This window comes from Sciurus carolinensis, chromosome 4 (assembly GCF_902686445.1).
Source record: "Sciurus carolinensis chromosome 4, mSciCar1.2, whole genome shotgun sequence".
NCBI classification, from domain to species: Eukaryota; Metazoa; Chordata; class Mammalia; order Rodentia; family Sciuridae; genus Sciurus; species Sciurus carolinensis.
This window is the reverse complement of record NC_062216.1, coordinates 66871466-66892728: the sequence shown is the minus strand read 5'-3', so window position 1 is coordinate 66892728 and position 21263 is coordinate 66871466. Positions and strand designations below refer to the sequence as shown.

The following is a 21263-nucleotide window of genomic DNA, read 5'->3' as shown; positions in this document are numbered from 1 at the left end:
TGGTCCTTGTCTCCTAGGCCAATCCAATAACAAGGACATGGTTTTGAGAAAAATGAAAAAGAAGGTTTATTGCTTTGCTAGCAAAGGAGAAACAAGGGACTCCTGTCCCAGAGGCTGTGATACCGTCCATTATCAGGAACAGGGTGCTTTTAAAGAGGTGACTCAAAGGCTACATTCCAGGTGTTCTCTGCTGGAGTTGTAATGTACTTGTTAATGTGGGAGACAGTCATTCTGGTACCATTGCCAAAGTCTGGGTTGCTTCCTTCCCTGGTGAGTGTGTACTCAAGGATGGGGAAGAAAGCTAATCCTGTTTCCCCTGAGATTAGGTAGGGAGAGATTAGGAGCAGGGAGAGAGGAAGAGAAACATGTCCATTTTAAAAATCAGTTGCAGTGGCAGAGTATCAAGGGCTAATTCAAAGCATAAAGTGGACCATGGTTACAAACAGGGACAAGAAAAAGGAGAAAATGAGGCGCAGGTCCCAGAGAACAGTTTATAGAGAAGTGTGTGGAGTGTGGCTTCTTTGTGGGACCAATGGAGGCCCCATGAAGGGAGAGACGGAGGTGTGACACAGAGGGGTTGTGGCCCAGAGGACCCAGAGGCCACTGGTCACAGATAGGTAACCAGAAAGGACAGACCCCCAGTTATCAGCATGCCTATCTTGTCCCCTCCACGGCCCCTGAAACAGGACACATCTTAGACTTGTCACAGAGGCATCCCCTTCCCTCCTGTTTTCAGTGATATTTCAGGAAAAAAAAAAAAAAAAAGGCTGGCCTCAGCTGTCTCCAGAAGCCCCTTTGAGCATCATCATCCGAGGGCTCCAACTCCCACTGGCTGCTCCTCCTTCTGTCCCTGTTTCTGAGGCAAGCCAGGAGCTCTTCACCAAGCCCCCTGGGTGCACCCAGGGGTTCTCTGAACTGGAACACAAGGAGCCCAACCAAGGTAGGCCACAGGGCCACTCCACTGGGCATGGCAGGCCAGGGGAACACAAGGTCCTGGGAAGACAAGCACTATCACAAGATGTTGGTTTCCTTTAATGCAATTTCTTTCCTGGAAAACCTCTGCAATATTCTGAAACATTGCAGGCTGGACTTGTGGCTCAGCACTAGAGCGCTTGCCTAGCACGCATGAGGCACTGGGTTCCAGTCTTGGCACCACATATAAATAAATAAACATCCATTGATAACTAAAAAATATATTTAAAAAATATTCTGGAACACTCCCCCTTCTGGATGAAGTAGATGAACCCTTCCTAAGGGCCACAGGATTTGTGTCAACCTCCATCTGTACTGTTTGTAAGCAGTTTTCTCTATAGATTGCTTCAAGGAAAACCTAGACAGCATCCCTCGGCTCCCAGCTTGTCTTAATTTCTTGGCCCTGGATGTGCCAACCCTGGAGGTTTCCCACAGTTAGACAAGTGCCCTTTCTGGCCTTTCAAGGATGCTGTCACGCAGAAGCTCAGAACAACAACTTCTGAGCAAGCAGCTGCCTGGACCAGGACCTGGCTGGGTCTCTGGGGAAACCTCCACTCCTTCCCCAGGCCAAGCAATCGCTGCTGGTCCTACCCTCCGGCCTCCGTGGCTGTCACCACCATGTTTCAGCACCTGTTTCCAGAGCCTCACTCTCGCTCACCAGGGCCCCAGCCTTCTTACCGACAGGGCGAGAATTTTAAGACCTGCACTGCCAGGATATTGGCAAGTGATTCTAAATTTAAGTATCTGCCATTTTTCAGGCCTGGGTAGTGGTGGCCTGTGGGATTTATTTCCACTGCAGTCTTGGTCACCTGGCCAGGTGCTCATTGCAACGTTCCTGGTGTGCACTGTCACCTGCAGGGCGCCCCCACCTCTTCATGGTTCTGATCATTTTTGGCTGCAGAAGTGTAAGTTCAAGGTAAGGTAGGGAGCAAGGAGAAGGTGGCAGGACTCTGATTTTGAGGGAATTCTCCCAGAATTCCTCTCCCTCCTCACCTGCTGGGGTGCCCATAGGTCTCTCCCAGAGGGCTCCCCAATCCTCTCTGCCTCTTCGGACCTCCATCTGGAATGGAAATACTGCAAGTGCAAGTGACCTGGACTTGCCAGTGACATGACCCAATGAGGCAGTTTACAAGGAGAATGGATGTAGTTCACACCTTTCCATATGCACGGAGGACCTTGGGAACTGTCGGTCTGATGTGACAGGAGCCACCAAGACCAGCAGATCTCAGCCCCAGTCGGTCCTTCATCTTTCCCCCGGCTTCAACAAGCCCTTCATGCTGTATCACCGGGCCCTTCTTGGCAGACAGTTTAATGGGCACAGAATTTGCATCCATCTGTGTGCTGCATACGTGTGTTTGAAGTGACACTGTGCAGTGTATGCATGTGTGTGTGCGCGTGCACACACTTACTGCCCACTCCCAATCACTAAGCACACTCTGTCCCCGGAGACTCTCACCTTGCTTCCTCCTCCTGGATTCAAATGTCTTGATTTTCATAGAACACCGTGAGCTCACATCCACCACTCAGACCATCTTCTCCACCAATTCTTGCATATAGATGACAAAATTAAGAAATGAAAGACCAAAGTCACACAGGTGATTAGTATCACAGTGTGGACTAGCAGCCGGGTCTTCCACTGCACCAAACCAAAAAGCCGTGCCAGTTCAGGCTCCGGTGGGCTCCGATGTTCTGCAGCTGAGTCCTTCCCCCGTCTCTGCCCTTTCTTGCAAAGCTCTGTTTTTCCCTCTGAAAAGAAGGGCGTACCCTTTGCCAGCTCCCTTTAAAGAGCCCTGGGAATAAAGATTTGCCCATCAGTCCTTATATAGGAAGAGAACTTACATGTAAATGATAATTGAGAATGTTTTTGAATGCCAGACCCTGTGCTAAGAGTTTTATATGCAGAATCCCCTTAACTGCTCAGGAGAGTGAGGTAGACATAGTTGGCAACGTAACACCCACCCTCTGGTTCTTCCTTGATAACAATACCCAGCCCCAAGTGATTTAGGTAATCCTGTTCCTGTCTTTACAGCCTACTTTGCAGCTCATGGTGACCACCCAGCCCACTTCTGGCCAATGGCTCAGAAACATACATATGCTGGTTGAGTGGGTAAGGCATGGTTCTTCTCCTGTCTCCCATGGTGAACTTGAATGTGATAGTTAGAATAGCAGCATCCATTTTGTGATAATGAGGTGGCAAACATGAGGATAAAAGCCAGAACACAAAGGAGGGAAGGGTAGAAAGAAGGGTCTGCAGGCATCACAGAGCAGTTGAACCAAATGAGCTATTACTAGAACTGCCTATTGAGATTTCTTGCTTAGTTTTAACAAATCCCTGTAAGTCAGTTGGGTCTTTTGTTACTTGAAGCTGAATACATTGATGCCTGATACAGACAGGTTGTATCATCCCTGTTTTACAAGTAAGAAAAATGAGATGCCTTCAACTACAGAGTTAGGAAAGAATAGTGCTAGTGTTCAAACCAGATCCCCTGAGGCCAGAGCCTGAGTTTGTGTTTTCCAAAGTTGTTGAGCAAATAATAAATATGAATAACACTGCAAGGAGAATGTTTATTCTATTTAAAAGGCTAATTAATAACAGCTGACCCTCATCTTCATAGTATATCAAGCACAGTGGCCTTCGATCTCAGTACTGCTGGTGACCTCCCCCTGGCCACCGTCACTTGGATTAGCCCCTCCTGAGAAGATCTGTGACTTACAAGAGCTGAGCAAATGCAAACCTTCCTTAGATGTAAGGTCACCAGAAGCAGGGCAGGGTGGTCAAGGCCACCTGTGGAAGACTCCAGCACACAGGTCCCTCCAACCTACAGATCAGGAAACAGGCCCAGAGAGGGCTGCACTTTGCCTAAAGTCACACTAGAGTTAACAGTGGAGCTGAGACTTGGTGTCAGGAGCGCTGCCAATGGCTCTATCTTCCCTGTGCTGCGACTCCAAACCCACTTGGTTGGACCTGGACCTGGGCTTGGGAACAAGCCTTCCCAGTTCTCACAGTGTCCCCACCGTGAAGTTGCTGGTCTGTCTCTGGCATGGACATGTCACATTGCCACAGGCCTCCACTCCCTGTCTGTACAGGCCCACCCACGACAGGTCAGGACCTGGAGTACAGGGTCAGGGCTCACTTGTGGGTTAAATGGGGAGCTACGGGTTTGTGGCCAGTGCCTCCCAGCATCTCTGGCCTTCCCCCTCAAAGCCCACTCATGGAAGCCTGGGTTCCCTCTTCAGGAGTTCTCCCTGCGCTACTGCTGGCCTGTGAGCGGAGGGCATAAAGAGAGCTATGGAAATTCACCAGCTCCTTTGCACCCCCCAGGTCCTCCCCTAACCCCTATGTCCCCTCTTCCTCCCCTCTTTGCATTGCCTCAGGCCTCAGTTTTCCCCCCTCTCATTCCTTCCCGTGAGCGCATGCGCGCCCCTCTTCCTCTAAGGGGCTACTTCTGCGTATTTATAGATCCGCCCCCAGGGAAGCCTCTCCTTGGCAGCCAGCCTCTGCCTGCAGCAGCTGCAGACCTGGGCCACCTCTAAGTAACCCCCTGCCGACTGCTCCCGGACTTTGATGTGCCTCAGACTCTCCAGGCAGAAGGGACAAGTCAGAGGCTTCTGTCCCGCAGGCTACTGCACCACAGGCCACTGCACCCGCAAATCTAGGTTGATGCCAGCTGATGTGCTTGTTTATCACCTGAATCCAGGCTCTGCTGCTTTTTGATTGGTGGGGAGGCAACGCGCACAGGAGGCCCATGTTCAAGCTAGACCACTGTGTTTTGCTTAATGGCCTTATTTGCTCTTTCCTCCTCCTTTGTTAATAGTAAAAATTGGCTGAGTCATGATTTAAAGGCATTCGAAATCTGAAAATGTGCTTTCTCTTTCAAACTGTGCTAGAACCAGACAGATCAAGTATTTTGTCGTGATCAATGTTTGAAAAATGGGAATCAGGCTCTGGGAGACAGAGCAGGGGTCCCGACTGGGCAGCTATACATCCATCCACCCCCGCCCCCTGCTTCTTCTTAAAAGTTGCATACATACAACATACATACAACCCAAAATACATATAACATAAGATTTATGTGTACAGTGCAGTAGTATTTGGGGGGTGGTGCTGGGGATTTAACCCAGGGACTCTTAACCACATCCCCAGTCCTTTTTTTTTTTTTTTTTTTTTTTTAAATTTTGAGATAGAGTCTCACTTAGTTGCTTAGGGCCTTGCTAAGTTGCAGAGGCTGGCCTTGAACTTGAGATCATTGTGCCTCAGCCTCCCAGGTCACTGGGATTTAGTAAATAGTAAATAGTCTTTCTAGTAAATTCCTAACAGGTTACCATATCCAAGTATGCCATCTCTTCTGGCAGGGACTCAGCCATGGTTGGTCCCTATTAAAACTCAAGTTGAGGCCAGATTGGGAGGTGAAGTCTAATAGGTGGTGTTTGGGTCATAGGTGTGATGCTTCCAGGAATGGGTTATGCCAGTTCTCAGGTGTGAGATCTCACTCTTACAGGACTGGATTACCTGAGTGGGTTGTTAGAAGGAAAAGTTACCCCTAATGTTTTGCATGCCCCCACTGTCCCTTCTTCTTTCCTCCATGAGTTGAAGCAGTATGAGACCCTCACCAAAGGCCAATCAGATGCCAGCACCATAATCGTGGACTCCCCAACCTCTAGAACTAGGAGCCCAACTAAATCTTTTCTCTCCATAAATCACCTAGTCTTGGGTATTCTGTTATAGGAACAGAAAGTGGACTAAGACAGACTCTGACTTACAGACACATGCTTGAAATGAGGAAGCCTTCCATTTAGGAGGAAGCAGGGCACTGCAAGCTCCAAGGTCAAGGTCCTGAGGTGGAGCATGCCTGCCATGCCCAAGGAGCAGCAAGGAGCCATTGAGGGTGGTGGCCTCTGAGTAAGGGCAGGTAGCAGGAGACCAGGCCAGGGAGGAAGCCAGGTTCAGCTGGTGTAGGAACTTGTGGGCCACAGTAAAATTCTTTGTCTTTTCTTCTAAGTCAGTTGGGCAACCACTGGGGACTTCTGAGCAGAGGAGCAACAGGAGCAATTCTTGGGTTTTTAAAGGAGCCTTCAGTTGCTGCACTAAAAATCAGATTGCTCAAGGGCAAGGGCAGGGGCAAGGATATCAGCTATTAGACAGGGTCCAGCAGGAAATAGCAGAACCCTCATAATGAGATAATTTGAGCAAAACTGATTGATGAAGCAGCTCTTTGGGAAGGCACAGAGGCAGGGGAAGTGCAGAAGTGGCCCAGAACTGAAGGGTAGCTGGGCCATTCCCACTATCCATGTCAAAGGAAAAGAAGCCTAAAGGGGGGAAGTGGTGCAGTTGTAGCTTCCTGAAAGGGAGAAGTGACATTGGGTTGAGGGACGCAGCTAGGGGAGGTGGCCACATTTGCACTCCTCTTTCTTGGCTGCTGCTGGGGCTCCCTATTGACTGAGCTCATTGGAAGCCAGAGGACAGTGGACTCCAAGGAGGCGGCCCATATAGATGAGCCTCCAGAGGTGCAGAGGGAAGAGCCTTGACCTGGAGGGGCAAGCAGAAGACCCTCAGTTTAGGCTGTGGGAAGGCCATTTTCATGGTCCTGGGAAGAAACTAGGGTGGCTTGATGGTGGACCAGGTGTCCACCTGGAATGAATTGACAAGAAAAATGTGATATATACACAGTGGAATATTATCCAGACTTAAAAAGGAAGAGAATTCTAACACATGCTACCACAGGCGTGAACCTTGAGGATATTATGCTACAGTAACCACAAAAGGACAATATATGATTTCACTTATAAGAGATAGAGTAGTCAGAATCTTAGAGACAGAAAGTAGAACGGTATGCCAGGTGCGGTGGAGCACACCTGAAATCCTAGCAGCTCAGGAGACTGAGGCAGGAGGATCTAGAGTTCAAAGCCAGCCTTAGTTACTTAGCTAGGCCCTAAGTAACTCAGCAAGACTCTGTCTCTAAATAAAATATTAAAAAGGGCTGGGGGATGTGGCTCTGTGGTTAAGTGATCCTGGGTTCAATCCCTGGTACCAAAAAAAAAAAAAAAAAAAAAAAAAAAGGTAGAATGGTGATTTGGTGATTTCAGGGGCTAGCAGGGAATGGGGAGTTCTTGTTTAAGGGGTATAGCATTTCAGTTTCATATGGAACAGGTCAAAATTCACATGTGGATCAATAGTGAGAATAGACTGCAAATAATAGCCCCTGTATTCCAGCATGGGCAACATAGAAAGACCCTCTTAAAAAAAAAAAAAAAAAAAAAAAAGATACAGCCGGGTTTGGTGGTATACACTTGTAATCCATGCATCTTGGGAGGCTGTGGAAGGCAGATGCAAGTTCAAGGCCAGCCTCAGCAACTCACCAAGGCTTAGAGCAACTGAGTGAGACCCTGTCTCAAAATAAAACTAAAAGGGCTGGGATGTAGCTCAGTGGTGGTGCCCCTGGGTTCAATCTCCAGTACCAAAATACACACACACACACAATACGTATACATGCACACAGTTTCAGTTTTATAAGGTGAAAGAGTTTGGAAATGGATGGTGATAATGCTTGCACAATAATGTGAATGTATTTAATAATACTGCACTATACACTTAAAGTGATTAATAATGACAAATTTTATGTTATGTAATTTTGCTATAATAAATAAATTGAAAAGGTGAAGATTTATTTCAAATTTTAAAAATCACTCCCAATTACAAATCTTGAGAAGCTGACAAAGTCCACAAAAATCACAAAGCCTAGAAACATTACATATTCTTTTTATATACAAACCGCCCAACACACCTCTAGTATTTTTACTAAATGTGCATCATTTGTAGTCCTGAGACATGTTAATGTTATACAACATTAATCTGAAATGAAGGCGTTCATGGGAACAATTCAAATGCATTTAAAAAATCACTGCCACATTGTATTGAGCCACATAACTGTGTAACCAGATTCCTCTGATACTACAACATTGACTTATTGATGAATATGTGTAGGAGTTTTGTCACTAGAACACTTGCTTCTTCAAGCATTTTACTGCGTTGGTGGCAATTTTGCGTACCATTTTGCTGGAACCACCAGATTTCCTCAAGACAAGACAAATCAGTCACTCGGAGAAGCAATCCAACACATGGGATGTATAGTGTGTGGCTCCACTTCACACAAGTACCACCACCAGTTTGTATCCACAAACATGAAAAAGTTGATCAATTCTATTTTGCATAATTGCCATCAGAGAAGAAACCAATGTACGGTGTGTTTGCAATTACATTCATTCAATATTAACTTTTTTCCTAACAGGAGAGAACTCCTGTTTTGGTCAGACCTTTATGAGAACCAGATCCTTTGATTATTTGTCCGACCTTTGGATGAATTTCTGCACACTAGCTTCTGCTCTGGACCAGGAGCCTTATTTTCCCCTGCCCTACCACATATCACCAGGGATAGGCGCTGTAGAACACATTCACATTGCAATGCAACCTACCCTGGTGGCGGTGCGCATGTTCTGAGATGTACTTCCTGGCCCTGGGTGGCTCCAGATGACTTGTTTACAAGGAAGTGACTGTGAGTAGCTGAAATATATCCTACTAAGCCCAAATTAAATGTTTCCTCCTCTCAACTTTCACTGAACTGGATCGTCCAAGTGACCACAGCCATTCAAACAAACATCACCCAACTCAAGGACAATCAAAGAAGTCAGCATGCAGAGACAGGGGGTTTCACCCATTGTGACTAAACTGTCTTTTGCAAATTTTACAAAAACACTTGATGGTAGGAACTCCCTGGAATTGGAGGAGTTCATGCAAGTGGGAGGCCCTAAAACACCATCAACTTCACATAAACCTGTCCCTTACCCAGAGCCAGGAGCAGGTGAGATGTGGGTGATGGGGGCCCATAGATTACCTTATCTGTTACCCAGCCCAAAGGCAACAGGCCTGGAAACATGAACTGACCCCCACCTCCCGCTGCCAGAGCCTCAGGAGGCTCAGCCAAGCAGGCTGATGCTCTGTCCTCCTAGGAGGATTGCTCTGAAGTCAGAGAGGGTTTGCTACTGTCTCAGCCACTCAGAGCACTGTACAAACCCAGTTATCCTTCCTTTGTCCCCTGTCCGGGTTCACAGCATCCTGGTCCCCTTGGGTCCCGAGGCTATTCTGTTAGTACAGGTCTGCCTCTTTAAAGCAGAAAGATATGCTGCAGCCCCTAATAGAATGAGCTGAGATCAGGGTAATCCTGCTGAGGTCACTGCCCACACCTCCTGCTCACCCTCCCCCGCTGCTGTCAGATGGGGATTAGAGGAGAGGCCAGAGGATTAAAGGGGCCCATTTTGTCACAACCTCTCCAGGGAGACCTGCTGGTCAGGTGTGCCACTCCTCTGCAGCAGTGGGGCAGCCCACCCCCTGCCAGGACCCAGCTGAGAGGCTGGAGACCTCCCGGCTTGCAAGGCCCTACAGGCAGAAGACTCTGGACCTCCCAGGGATCTGGGTGGCAGGCAAGAGAGCTGATGGGCTGGGGCTGCTCCTTCCTCTCCCCTTACCCTGACCCCAGCAGGATCACCATGCCTGGCTTACCCAGGTTCTACCCAAACCCTGGCTCCACCCACAACCAGGCCCCCTGCTATCAGCAGCCAGGAGCCTGGGCCTTCCTGCGGAAGACCACAGTCATCCTGTGGCTGCTGCTGTCCAGCACCTCCCTGGCCCCCACATGGGGTCAGACCAAGATTCCTCTGGAAACGTAAGCATCAAGTTCAGCCTCACCCCATAAAACCCTTTATGCTTCCCTCTTCCCCATCCTCTACTCTCTTCCCTCCCTCCTCCTGGGGGCTGCACCTGTCCACTGTCTTGCTCTAAAGGCCTTTTCTTCCCTGGCCTCCATTCCTCCCCAAATCTCTGCTGATTTTGGAGTCCCACCTGCCCATCCCCAGAGTCTGATGGCTTTAAGCAGCATGATCTTTGGGCTCTGTCCTTGTTACCATAGCAAGTCTCAGGTCCAGCCCCTGCAGGACTGATGAAAGGGCCACCTGATGAGGCAGTGTGGAGGGGTGCTGTGTTGGCTCTTAAAGGAATCATTGTGACTGCCCAGAGGATTTGTTGGGAAACTTGTATTTTGCCATCCTGAAAGGGTAAAGCAGTTCGAAAGTCACAGAATGGCTCATGCAAACAGTAGGTGGCTTGTTCAGGATCTGGCATCTCTCACAGATCTTTTTATGCTATACATTCTCCTTGAGAGAGCCCATCTACCCTCAGAATGTCAATTTCTGCTCATGTGCTGACTCACACCCCTGTCTCTGACCTCATTCTCTCCTTCTTGACCTTTCTGCCTCCTTACAGGCCTTAATTCTATACCCCACCACAAATACCAGCTCCAGGAGAGACTCTTGTATCGGTCATTTAAACTTTGGTACAAATTACTGTGTCATATCCCTGGAGTATTTATTTTTCAGTCCTAGGCTCTGGTGCTCCCCTCGAAGAAATTCCTACTACATGTGGGGAGCAGAGCATTCTAGATTAAATGTGTTACCTGCTCAGTTCACAGCTATATCCAGCCACCAGAGCCCAGCATGACAGCCAGGTTGCAGTACATCCAGTTGCCAAATACATTTCTGAGCAAAGATGGGGATTGAAAAGCCCAGACAATGCACAGAGTTTGTACTTGACCTTGCATAGCAGTGGATTTGGTTTCCCTCAACTAGTATCCCCCTCCTTGTTCTCAGCCCAGTTCTGTACTAGGTGCTTCACCCATCACTCCTGTAATCCATGCCGCAATTCAGAGAGAGGAGTGATATGATTTCTATTTTGCTTTTGAGGAAACAGAGGCTCAAAGAGGTTAGGTGACTCCTGTAAGTTCACAAGTCCAGTTAAATCCAAGTGCAGGAATTTGAACTCAGCCTGGGTTTGCTTTTATCATGACACCCACTGCCAGGATATACAACTTTGAGTTGCTGAGGGAGATGTTGAGAATACTTTGAGTCCTCAGAACACACACCAATTAATAGTAGAAGGCAAACTCCAGGAACAGGCTGAGGGCCAAGTCCAGATGGCTGGAATCCAGGTCTCTGCAGAGGAGAACCCAAGGGCAGGCGATCTATGCAGAAAGCTCCACAGCTGGCTGAGATCTCAGCCTGCGAACACAGCCCCCTCCAGGCCCTCACCCCAGCCCTCTTCTCCCCCATGCCTCCTCTCTCTCCTGCCGAGTTCTTCTTTTAAGTCTTTGCCACCCCAAAGACCCCTCGCCCCTCTCATGTCAAGCTCCACTCAGCCTCCAGTCTTCACCACCGCCCTCTCAAATCTGTTCTCTCCACGTTTGCAAAAAACCTCCTCATTGCCCGGTCCAGTAGATGTTTCTCGTCTGGTCTCCCTGGACCCTGTTGCTATCCCCTTTTCTTGAATCCCAATACCCAAACTTCTGTAACCTTACATTCTCCTGGGTTCCTGTGGGCTTCTGAGTTACTCACTGTCTTCTTCAAGTGCTCCTTTTCTTCTGCATGCAATTATTGGTACTCCCCAATATTTGGCATCTCTCACAGACCTTTTTATACTATACATTCTCCTTGAGAGGGTAATCTGTCCTTAGAATTTCAATTTCTGCTCATGTACTGACTCACAGTCCTATTTCTGTGAGACTCACATTTCCAATGCCTGTGGACATCTCTTTCTGAACGTCACGTGAGGTTTTAAACCTCAAGTTCATGTCTTTAAATATACAACATGATTGGTGCCTTCTGGAGTTGCTTGGTAATGGGATTCTCACATTCGATATCACCCGAGTCACACCATCCATCCTTCCCAACTTGCTCCTGATCTTCCCAGTGTTTTTAATTTTATTTGATAATACCACTATGAGCTCAACTACCCAAGCTGGAAACCTGGAAATCATTTTTTATTCTTCCAAGCTCTTCTGTACTGTCTACCTAGAATCCTCTTCCAATCTCTTTGCCAGGCTAAGTTCTATCAAGTTTCTAATGCTGACCTCAGATCCCCCTCCCCCAGGAAACCTTCCCTCACCACCACTGCCACTCCCCAAGTTCCATGGGCCTCCCTTCAAATTTGTATTATGTCATCTACATGGGAAGAGGTGTCCCCTGACTGAGGGTTTTGCAAAGATGAGGACTGTGGTGTGGCTCTAGGCTGTGCATAATCATTGGTTGCCCCTGAATGAATGCTGATCTTGAAATGATCACACAGACCAATCACATTTGCTCCTCCTGGAACCTCAGGACCCCTGGACCCTCCCAGATATCAGGATCTCTGTGTACTTCTGGGAAGTGGAGGATAGGTAGGGTTTCCCACCCCCAGCTGCCTACCCAAGACCTAGGTGCGGCCTCCTCTTCCACTCCCATCCTGCCCCTCCCTGGACCTCAAGAAAGCCACTCAGAGCCTTTCCCCCAGCCCCTCACCTCATGCTATCTCTGCAGAAGGCTCAGTGGTCCCCAGTGACCTTGAGTAGGTAAACACAGGCACAAATGCCTCAGTGAGACATGCGACCATGGAAAGGGAGTTCCAGTTTTGTTCTTGGGGTCTTCCTCACCCTGCCTGGACCTGTGCATCACCTCTTCCCTTCCTCTCCTCTCCTTTTTCTACTCACAACCCAGAGCCCTAGAGAACTTGGGGTCAAACTTGGTTCTAGATTTATTAACCCCATGACTACAGCAGGAGACCCAGCCAAGTGGCAGTCACTGAACCCTGGTGCAACTGCTGAGCCCCTGGTGGGCTCTCTGAGTCTCTTGCCTTGACCAGGGCTGCAGTTTCAGGGACAGGAAGAGGGATAAGAACTCTCTGTGTTTCTGGATGTGTGTATGTATGTGTGTACTCATACCTGCATGTGGATTTCTGTGTGTATCATGTGTATTTCTGTGTGCTTGTGTGCCTCGTGGGTGTCCATGTGTGAGACACTTGCTTTGCACATGCATGCACCTGGATGCATGTGTATCTGTGTACACACACTAACTTTGATCCCCTGGCAGAGTGAAGCTCTGGGCAGAAACCTTCGGCAGGGGCTTATATGACACTGTGACCAAATATTCTGGCTCCCTCTTGCTGCAGAAGGTCAGTAACCCTGTTCCAGGAAATCATGGGGTGGTCAAGGTCCGAGGACAATCAGTCAGATCTCCTCCCTGGTAGAGAAGCAGAGTGAGTCCCCAAATGTCAGTACATTGAAGGGTCTCGGAGACCATCTATTCCAAATTACTCATTTTCAGATAGGGAAACTGAAGCCCAGGGAGGTGAATAATTTGCTCAACTCCAGAGCAAGTCATTGGGGACAGTTTGGTGGCATGGCCAAGAGTGTGGTGTCATTTTAGCTCCTTGGGAGGTTGATGCCAACATGGGACTAGACCTGCAAGAGCATCATTGGGTGGGCAGAAGCGGGGCACTGTTCAAAACAAAGGGGAGCGTGTGTGGACAGACTCGGACGCCAGCCTTACACACGACAGAAGGGGGCAGGCAGGAGAAGCAGGCAGCGGAGCCTGGAAGGATAGTGCAAGGGCCCTAGGTAGAAGCAGGTGGGCAGAGAGAGTTGTCCTTACCTCCTGCCCTCAGCCCTGCAGCATGTCCAGGGGCTGGAGTGCCCACGTGGTTACCCTAGCAGCCATCTGAGTCCACAGCTCGGCTCCTGGCAGAAGCAAGTCCTGGCGAAGGAGGCGGTGCTACAGCGCCTCCACCCCCTTATCTATTCAGTTCTTTTTGTGCAGATGTATGGCTAGCCTGTCCTTGTGCCAGATAATAAGAAACTTCATTTTTCCCTAGGAGTTAAAACTCCCAGAGCAGTTTTAATAATAGCTCGCCTTCTCTTTGATTCCCATGCAGTAAGAGCTTTATGTTCACAATGTATTTCTCTCCACAATTCCATAGGCATCTTCTCCCTCTCATAAATGATGCCAAATCTCAGCTTCCATGCCTGCTCATGACCACACCGAAGCCCTCACTCCCTTGTCTCCCCTTCCCTATAGCACTTCGTCCTCCCCCACTTGTCACCCCACAATGACAGCTAAGACCAGCTTCCACTCACAATACCTATATTGCAAACACCAACTCATTTGATTTTCTCATTTTCACCCTCCGGCTCATTTGCAGCCTCCAGGTGAAGAAAATAGAGCAGTAATGCTGTGGCGGTTCTGGGGTAAAAGCATTTTGTAGAATCTACACATTCTGGAGCATTCTCTAAGGCATGGAAACATCAATCTTACAGATGAGGAAACTGAGTGATTTGCCTAAATTCATAGGGCCGATGGACTGCAGAGCTGGTTAAACAGGCATTCATGATACACTCAGTGGGAAATGATCTCCCCTGGGCTCAGAAAGTGAATTTGAACCCAGTTCTCCAGGCTCTCCTGAGCTCACTGGCAGTTTGTCAGTGGGCATGGATTTCTGGGAGCCTTGGTCCCATCTAGGCTGCCCTGCCCAGGCTGTTGACCTTGGTCAAGTTCATTGACTGAGCTGCAGTCTGCTACCCATTAAGGATATTAACTGCAAGGTGTCTAGAGTATTTGAATAGAAGCAGCTATTATCATTATTGGAGCTATTATGCAAGGAAGAGAGGGCCTGTCCTTCCCTCTAGTTGAGTGAACCAGGCTTTGCATGTTGTGAATATGCTTGCCAAGGGGATGGTTGGGTGCAAGCATCCTGGTACAAAACAAAGTGTGCCCATGGCTCTCCCTTTGCCCTGCACAGAAATACAAGGATGTGGAGTCCAGTCTGAAGATCGAGGAGGTGGATGGGCTGGAACTGGTGAGGAAGTTCTCAGAGGACATGGAGAACATGTTACGGAGGAAGGTCGAGGCTGTCAAGGTTTGCCAGTCCACCATCCAGCCCCATGTCCTCTCTCCTTGTTCTCAGGGTTTCCCAAAGGGTGTGGCTGGTCTTATAAGTACTTTTATAGGCTGCCCCGGTCTTGGATGGTCTGATTCCTGTCTGGGTGGAGTGTGGGCCTGTGCCTCTCAAGCCACGCTGTATCTATTGGTTTACACCAATCAGAATTCCATAAGTAGACACTTCATACCAGGGTTGGAGACAGTCTGTCCTACCTGGTCCAGCTAAGCCTGATGGATGTCCAGTGACAAAGTCACCTAAGCACAGGGCCCATGAGTATAAGCACCTCTGCTCCCAGGGGCTCTCAGATCACTTGAGGAGCATGAAGATGGTTCCTCATGGCCAAAGGTATGAGGGAAAGGGAGGGAAGAGGAGAGGAGGAGAGCAAGGGTGCCTGACTTTGGGTAGTAACTAGGAATGGAATTGCTGGGTCATATGGTGATCCTATGTTGAACTTACTGGGGACCCATGACCCCCTTTACCCATTCTCTGTCCCCTTTGCCTTTCCATCTCTTAGAGTCTGGTGGAGGCTGCTGAGGAGGCTGACTTGAACCATGAATTCAATGCATCTCTGGTGGTGAGTCCTCTCCCAGAGTTGGTGCAGGGAGCTTTTAACAACTGCATGCCCAGTTGCCACCAAGGGCAACTATATTCAGTTGCCTGAGTACTAGATAAGGGCATGTGAGTGTAGAGTAGCAATCCACTCATTCCGTGAACACATACTAACACCCCCATGGGTAAAGTCATGCCCTGAGCTCAAGAGAGGGACATATTCTTGACCTCAAGAAGTTCACAAACCAAATTGCTCTCATAGAAGGCATGTGACCAGTCCATTTGTGTGGGTCAACCAAGCAATAGGAGAATGAGGACTAGATAAGGGAAGGGTCACTAGAAACCCTGCAGGCAGGGCTGCGTGAGGGCTGGGCCACAGGTTGTGTGCATTTGGGCAGGCAAGGCATGCAGGAGAGTCTGTAGGCTGAGGGAAAAGAGAAGACAGAAAAGAAGCAGCGAGTGGCCCAGTTTGTGTCCAGAGGAAGATGAAGCAGAACATGGCCTTGGAGAGGTGATGGAGGGTATGATAGGAACCTAGAATGCCAGGGTCAGGATCTGGTTTTCCTTCTGCAAGGAATGGTAAGAATAGAAGGAAGGGAGCTGAGGGAGGGGGACACAGTTGCGCATGTCCTTTATAAAGTTAATGCTGGCTGCAGTGTTGGGAGGTGGAGCTTGGAGGGATGTGGGGGTGTTGCAGTAACAGCCCTGGTGGTAGGGTGTGACCTCTGTAGCATGGAAGAAATGGGGAAGTCAGTCTGGTTATGGATCCAAGCGGACTCTTCTACATTGTGTAGAAGAGACAGAAATAAGACCATTCTGGTTTCTAGCACCCTTCCCACCCTGCAGGAAACTGATGGTGCTAATGAGGGTCTTTGTCTCTGACTCTCCCTGAATCTACATCTGTCTGTCTCTGACTCTGTCTCTGGCACACACTAAATCAAATAGACAACCCGGCAATAATAGACAAGTTACATGGAAAACCAACCTGAAGAGTCCTCAGTTCCAGTTATCTGGACATGTGGTGTTCCCACATCACCCTGAACTTTGCTAGCAGTTCGTCCAATCCTCTTTCACATCAGAATACTCTGACTTAAGCCATTTCCTTCTCCCTCTCACTCCGTGTCCCTCATGTCTTCTGTCTCTCTGGGGCTTATTCCCCTCTGTCCCTAGTTTGACTACTACAACTCAGTCTTGATCAATGAAAGGGACGAGAATGGCGACTACGTGGAGCTGGGAGCTGAGTTTGTCCTTGAGTCCAACGCACACTTCAGCAACCTGCGGGTGAACACCTCCATCAGCAGTGTGCAGCTGCCAACCAATGTGTACAACAAAGGTTGCCACCATAGCCCCATGGGCTATCGTTCTCTTGTAACTGCCGTGAGGGTGGGGGTGGTGATACTGGTGGTTATTAATGAATTCACCTCCATTTTCCTGAGTAGCACGACAAGCTATGAACTGTCTCTCCAATTTCCTTAACTAAGGATGAGGAAAGAAATTATTCTACACAGTATGGTGTATTACTCTGTTTCCATTGGTATAACAAAATATCTGAGGCTGAGTAACTTATAAAGAAAAGAGGTTAATGAGCTCACAGTTTTGAAGACTAAAAGCCCAAATAGCATAGTGCTGTCACTGGGATGGGTGGCCTCACATCATGGTGGATGTCATCATGGTGGATGGCATCATGGTGGAAGTGCCCATAGCAGGGTAGATATCACATAGTGAAACTGGAAGTCAAAAGTGGGAGGAGCCAGGCATGGTGGTGCATGCCTGTAATCCCAGAGACTTGGGAGGTTGAGGCAGGAGGATTGCAATTTTAAGAAAAGTCTCAGCAACTTAGTGAGGCCCTGAACAACTTGAAAAGACCCTGTCTCAAAGTAAAATAAAATAAAATGGGCTGGGAAGATAACTCAGCTGGTAGAGTGCTTGCCTCGCAAACACAAGGCCCTGAGTTCGATCCCCAGTACCGCAAAAAAAATAAGTAAATAAATAAATAAATAAAATGAAAAGGGTAGAGGGTGTAGCTCAGTGGTAGAACATCCCTGGGTTCAACCCAGGACCAAGAAAAAAAAAAAAAAGGAATGGGGAGGAGCCAATCTTGCTCTTTTATAACAACCCTCTCTGGAGAACCATCCAGGGTCATATAAAAACTACAAAAATTCCTTCCCAGGACAGTGCCCTCAATAACCCAATTGCTTCCCACCAAACTCTACCACCTCTCATATTGCTGCACTGAAGACCAGACCTGTAGCATATGAACCTTCGAGGACCCTCAATACATCCCAACCATAGTAGGGAGAAAACTCAGTTTCTGAACAAGCGTGTGTGTGTGTGTGTGTGTGTGTGTGTGTGTTTAGCACGTGAAGATTTGACCATTTCTGCTGCAACTTAGTCTCCCCTGAAGTTCCTTTCATCATCTCACTCTTTAGACCCAGATATTTTAAATGGAGTCTACATGTCTGAAGCCCTGAACCCTGTTTTTGTGGAGAATTTTCAGAGAGACCCTACACTGACCTGGCAGTATTTTGGCAGTTCAACTGGATTCTTCAGGATCTATCCAGGTGAGGACATTGGTGGCATTTCCATGATCATCTGAACTTATTCTCCCAAACCCTAGTGGTCAGGCCCTCCATGATGGCATTGTGTGGCCATCCACCCTTCATCTCCAGCCCTCCATCTTGCAAAACAGAAACTCAGGACACCCATTACTGGGAACTCTCCATTCTCTCTTCCCTAACCCAGCCACCAGCTACCATCACTCTCCTTTCTGTCCCTATGATTTGGATGACTCTAGGTGCTTCACAAAAGTGAAATCACATAGTACCTGTCTTTTCGTGACGATTTATTTCATTTAGCATAACGCCCTCAGGATTTATCCATGTTGTAGCATGTGTCAGAATTCTTTTCCTTTTTAAAGCTGAATAAGAGTCCATTGTCCGTATGTGATACATTTTGTTTGTACATTCATCCTTCAATGTACACTTGGGCTGCTTCAGCCTTTCAGCTATTGTGACTAATGCTGATAAGAACATGGTGTACAAATACCTCTTTGAGACGCTAATTTCAATTCTTTTGGGTATATACCCAAATAGAAAGGGCTGGGGATGTGGCTCCAGAAGAGGAATTGCTAGGTCATATGGCAATTCTATTTTTAATTTTTTGAGGAACCATCCTACTGTTTTCTATAAAGCAGTACTGTTTTATATTCCTACCGACAGTGTGCAAGGGTTTTAATTTCTCCATATCCATGCTAACAATTGTTATATATATCAGGATGACATGGATAATAGATGTGAGATGGTATCACATTGTGGTTTTGATTTGCAGTTCCTTAATGATTGGTGCCCTGGTCAAAAAGGATTAATGTGCTTATTAGTCATTTGTATATCTTCTTTCTTTAGATAAATACAAAACTTTAGTTCTAGGCTCATTAAATAATAAATTTCTATTACTTCTTCCCCCTAGCCTCTGGCAACTGTCACTCTACTTTTTTCTTCTGTACTGGGTGGCAAGCAGGGTGTGACTAGAGGAAGTGGGTTTCTGGGATCTCTCTCTCCCTCTCTCCCTCTCTCTTCTTTCTCACTGCCTAAGCTGAGCAGTTTACCTCTGCCATGATATCCTGCCTTATCTCAGGCTCAGAGCACTGCAGTCAGCTGACCGTAGACTGACTCTCTGAAACCATGAGCTGAAATAAACTTCTCCTCTAAGTTGTTCTGGTCAGGTATTTTGGTCACAGAAATGAAAAACTGACTAAAATAATATTGACTAAATTGTCTATGCCTTTGCTAATTTTTTGTCTGCTTCGTCTCATTAGCCCTTGTGACACTTCATTTTAAGTCTCTTTTGTCTGATTTTCACAGAGGGACACCAGCATGCTCTGCCCATTGTGTTTACCTATAAATGCTTTCTTTTGTCCTCATTCTTTTTTAAAAAAACATTTTTAGTTGTCGATGGACCTTTATTTAATTTATTTATTTATATGTGATGCTCAGGATCAAACCCAGTGTCTCCCACATGCCAGGCAAGTGCTCCACCATTGAGCCACAACCCCAGCCCCTGTCCGCATTCTTGAATGGTGTTTTTGATGGGAATGCAATTTTAAATTAACTTCTTTTCTCTCAACGCTTAAGAACTGTTTTTTGTTGGTTTTGGGGCGGGGGGTTCTTGTTTTTTGTTTTTGTTTTTGTTTTTTGCTGTTTTTTTGGCTTCCACCAGTGTTGAGAAAATCTGCTATTGTTTCTTCGAAGTGCTTTGGTCTTCCTAGATATTTTCAAGGTATATATTTATTTGCCTTTGAAGTTCTGCAGTTTCACTACTACGTGTCTGCATGTTAATATCTTTTTGTTTGTTCTGCTTGGGATCTACGTGGTTCTGGATCTGAGGAGTTGTGTTTTTATCTGTTCTGAAATATTCACCCACATAATATGTTTAACCTTTGTCTTTCTCAACCTTTTCTCTTTCTGTGTCTCCAATCAGACATGCATTAGAGCTTTTCATTCTAGCCTTTATACTATTCTAGATAACTCCTTCAACTGTGTGAATTGTATTTACCTATGAATAATTCACTAGCCACTTAATTTTTTTTACCTCAATATTTTTCTTCATTTCTAAAAATTCCATATTTTGAAACCTATTTCTTCATTCCTGATCTTCTCTGGTTGACTTTTCTTTGTGATTTCTCAAACACACCTATCCTTTTATTTTGGCAGTTTCAACTTCTAGAATTCCTGGGCTCTTGGTTCTATTGCTCCTCACTTAAAGGGGCCTGCTCCTTGTGCTTTTGGTAATCCTTTCTGTTGAGGCCAGTGCTACTTGTAATTTCTGGGAATCCTACAGGTCTGATGTAGGAGTTCTCAAGAGGATTCACTTCTGTTTCTGCTTGGACTTGAGGGTACCCCACTCAGGACTGCCAAAGGTTTTGATTCACAACCAAGAACATCAGACTCAGCTTTTCCTCCTCATTGCTGTTACAGATTAAATTCCCCTTGATCATGTTGCTCTGAGGGGGTGCTGCTCATGGCTGCCTGTAGGTCTAGGTCAGGGCCATGCTACTCAAACTCCCACCATGCCTACCCTGCCCATGGCTCTGTCCTGCTTCCCACCTTCAAGGCCTTGATCCCTGGCTGTCCTGACCTTTATCCTTCACCCTTGGGACTCTGTTCTTATTTATTTGGTTTTAGGGGCATGGTCCCTGAATCCTCTTTCTATCCTTGAGAGTCCAGCAGTGTCTGAAAGGGCACATCTCATTTAAAGTCAAACTGCTGGGAAACTAGAAGGTCCCTTGAAGCTTCTAGATGTTCATGATACCACCACATTTTCTTTTCTAGCCCAAGCACAATATATTACAGTTTCCATAATTATATTTTTAACCTTATTTTGAACCCTCTGTTGCAAACCATGAAAGTCTCTTCAAATAGAGATTTTTATTGTGAATCACATTAATGTTTTCTGAGCTTCGTGTGTATTTATTCAAATGCTTGATTAGATGAGAACAAAATTTACTCCTAGTATTCTACTAGTGGTCAAAGCAATGACTTTCATATCCTTTCATTCATTTTTTGATTCAGGTAACAGACATTACTGAGCTTCTACTCCACACAGTGCCAGGAATCCCTGGCCTCATTTTGCTTATAATTATACAGCCAGATCATTTCTCCCAGTCCAGGGGGGAACTGGGAGTGCTGATGAGCTTAACCTGAATACCAAACAGAAGTCAGAACACTTGGCTCTTTCTTCTCTTTGTCCATACTTTGCTAGATGGTAATGGATGTTAAAATCATACCATTCCAAAGCTTCCCCTTCCACTATTTGATATGAGGGTTAGTCTTGCAAAAGGTCCCAGGCACCCCATATAGGGGTCCTTTCCACCTGTGAACTTACTCCCCACTCTGACTCTGTACATTTGGGGTGGTAGTTGTCTCTCCATAGAGATGGTTTCCCTCTTTGCCAG

The 21263-nt window shown here is 47.1% G+C and overlaps 1 protein-coding gene across 1 annotated transcript in view; it reads left to right on the top strand.

The window, feature by feature from the left end:
- Window positions 1-9513: 9513 nt before the first annotated feature.
- Window positions 9514-21263, top strand: part of Cacna2d4 (calcium voltage-gated channel auxiliary subunit alpha2delta 4) — a 98924-nt gene continuing 87174 nt past the window's right edge. Inside the window, exons 1-6 of the mRNA XM_047549684.1 lie at window positions 9514-9689; window positions 12919-13000; window positions 14624-14740; window positions 15279-15338; window positions 16484-16646; window positions 17743-17874. Coding sequence (XP_047405640.1) covers window positions 9514-9689; window positions 12919-13000; window positions 14624-14740; window positions 15279-15338; window positions 16484-16646; window positions 17743-17874 — 730 coding nt within the window. The remainder of the gene's footprint in view (window positions 9690-12918; window positions 13001-14623; window positions 14741-15278; window positions 15339-16483; window positions 16647-17742; window positions 17875-21263) is intronic.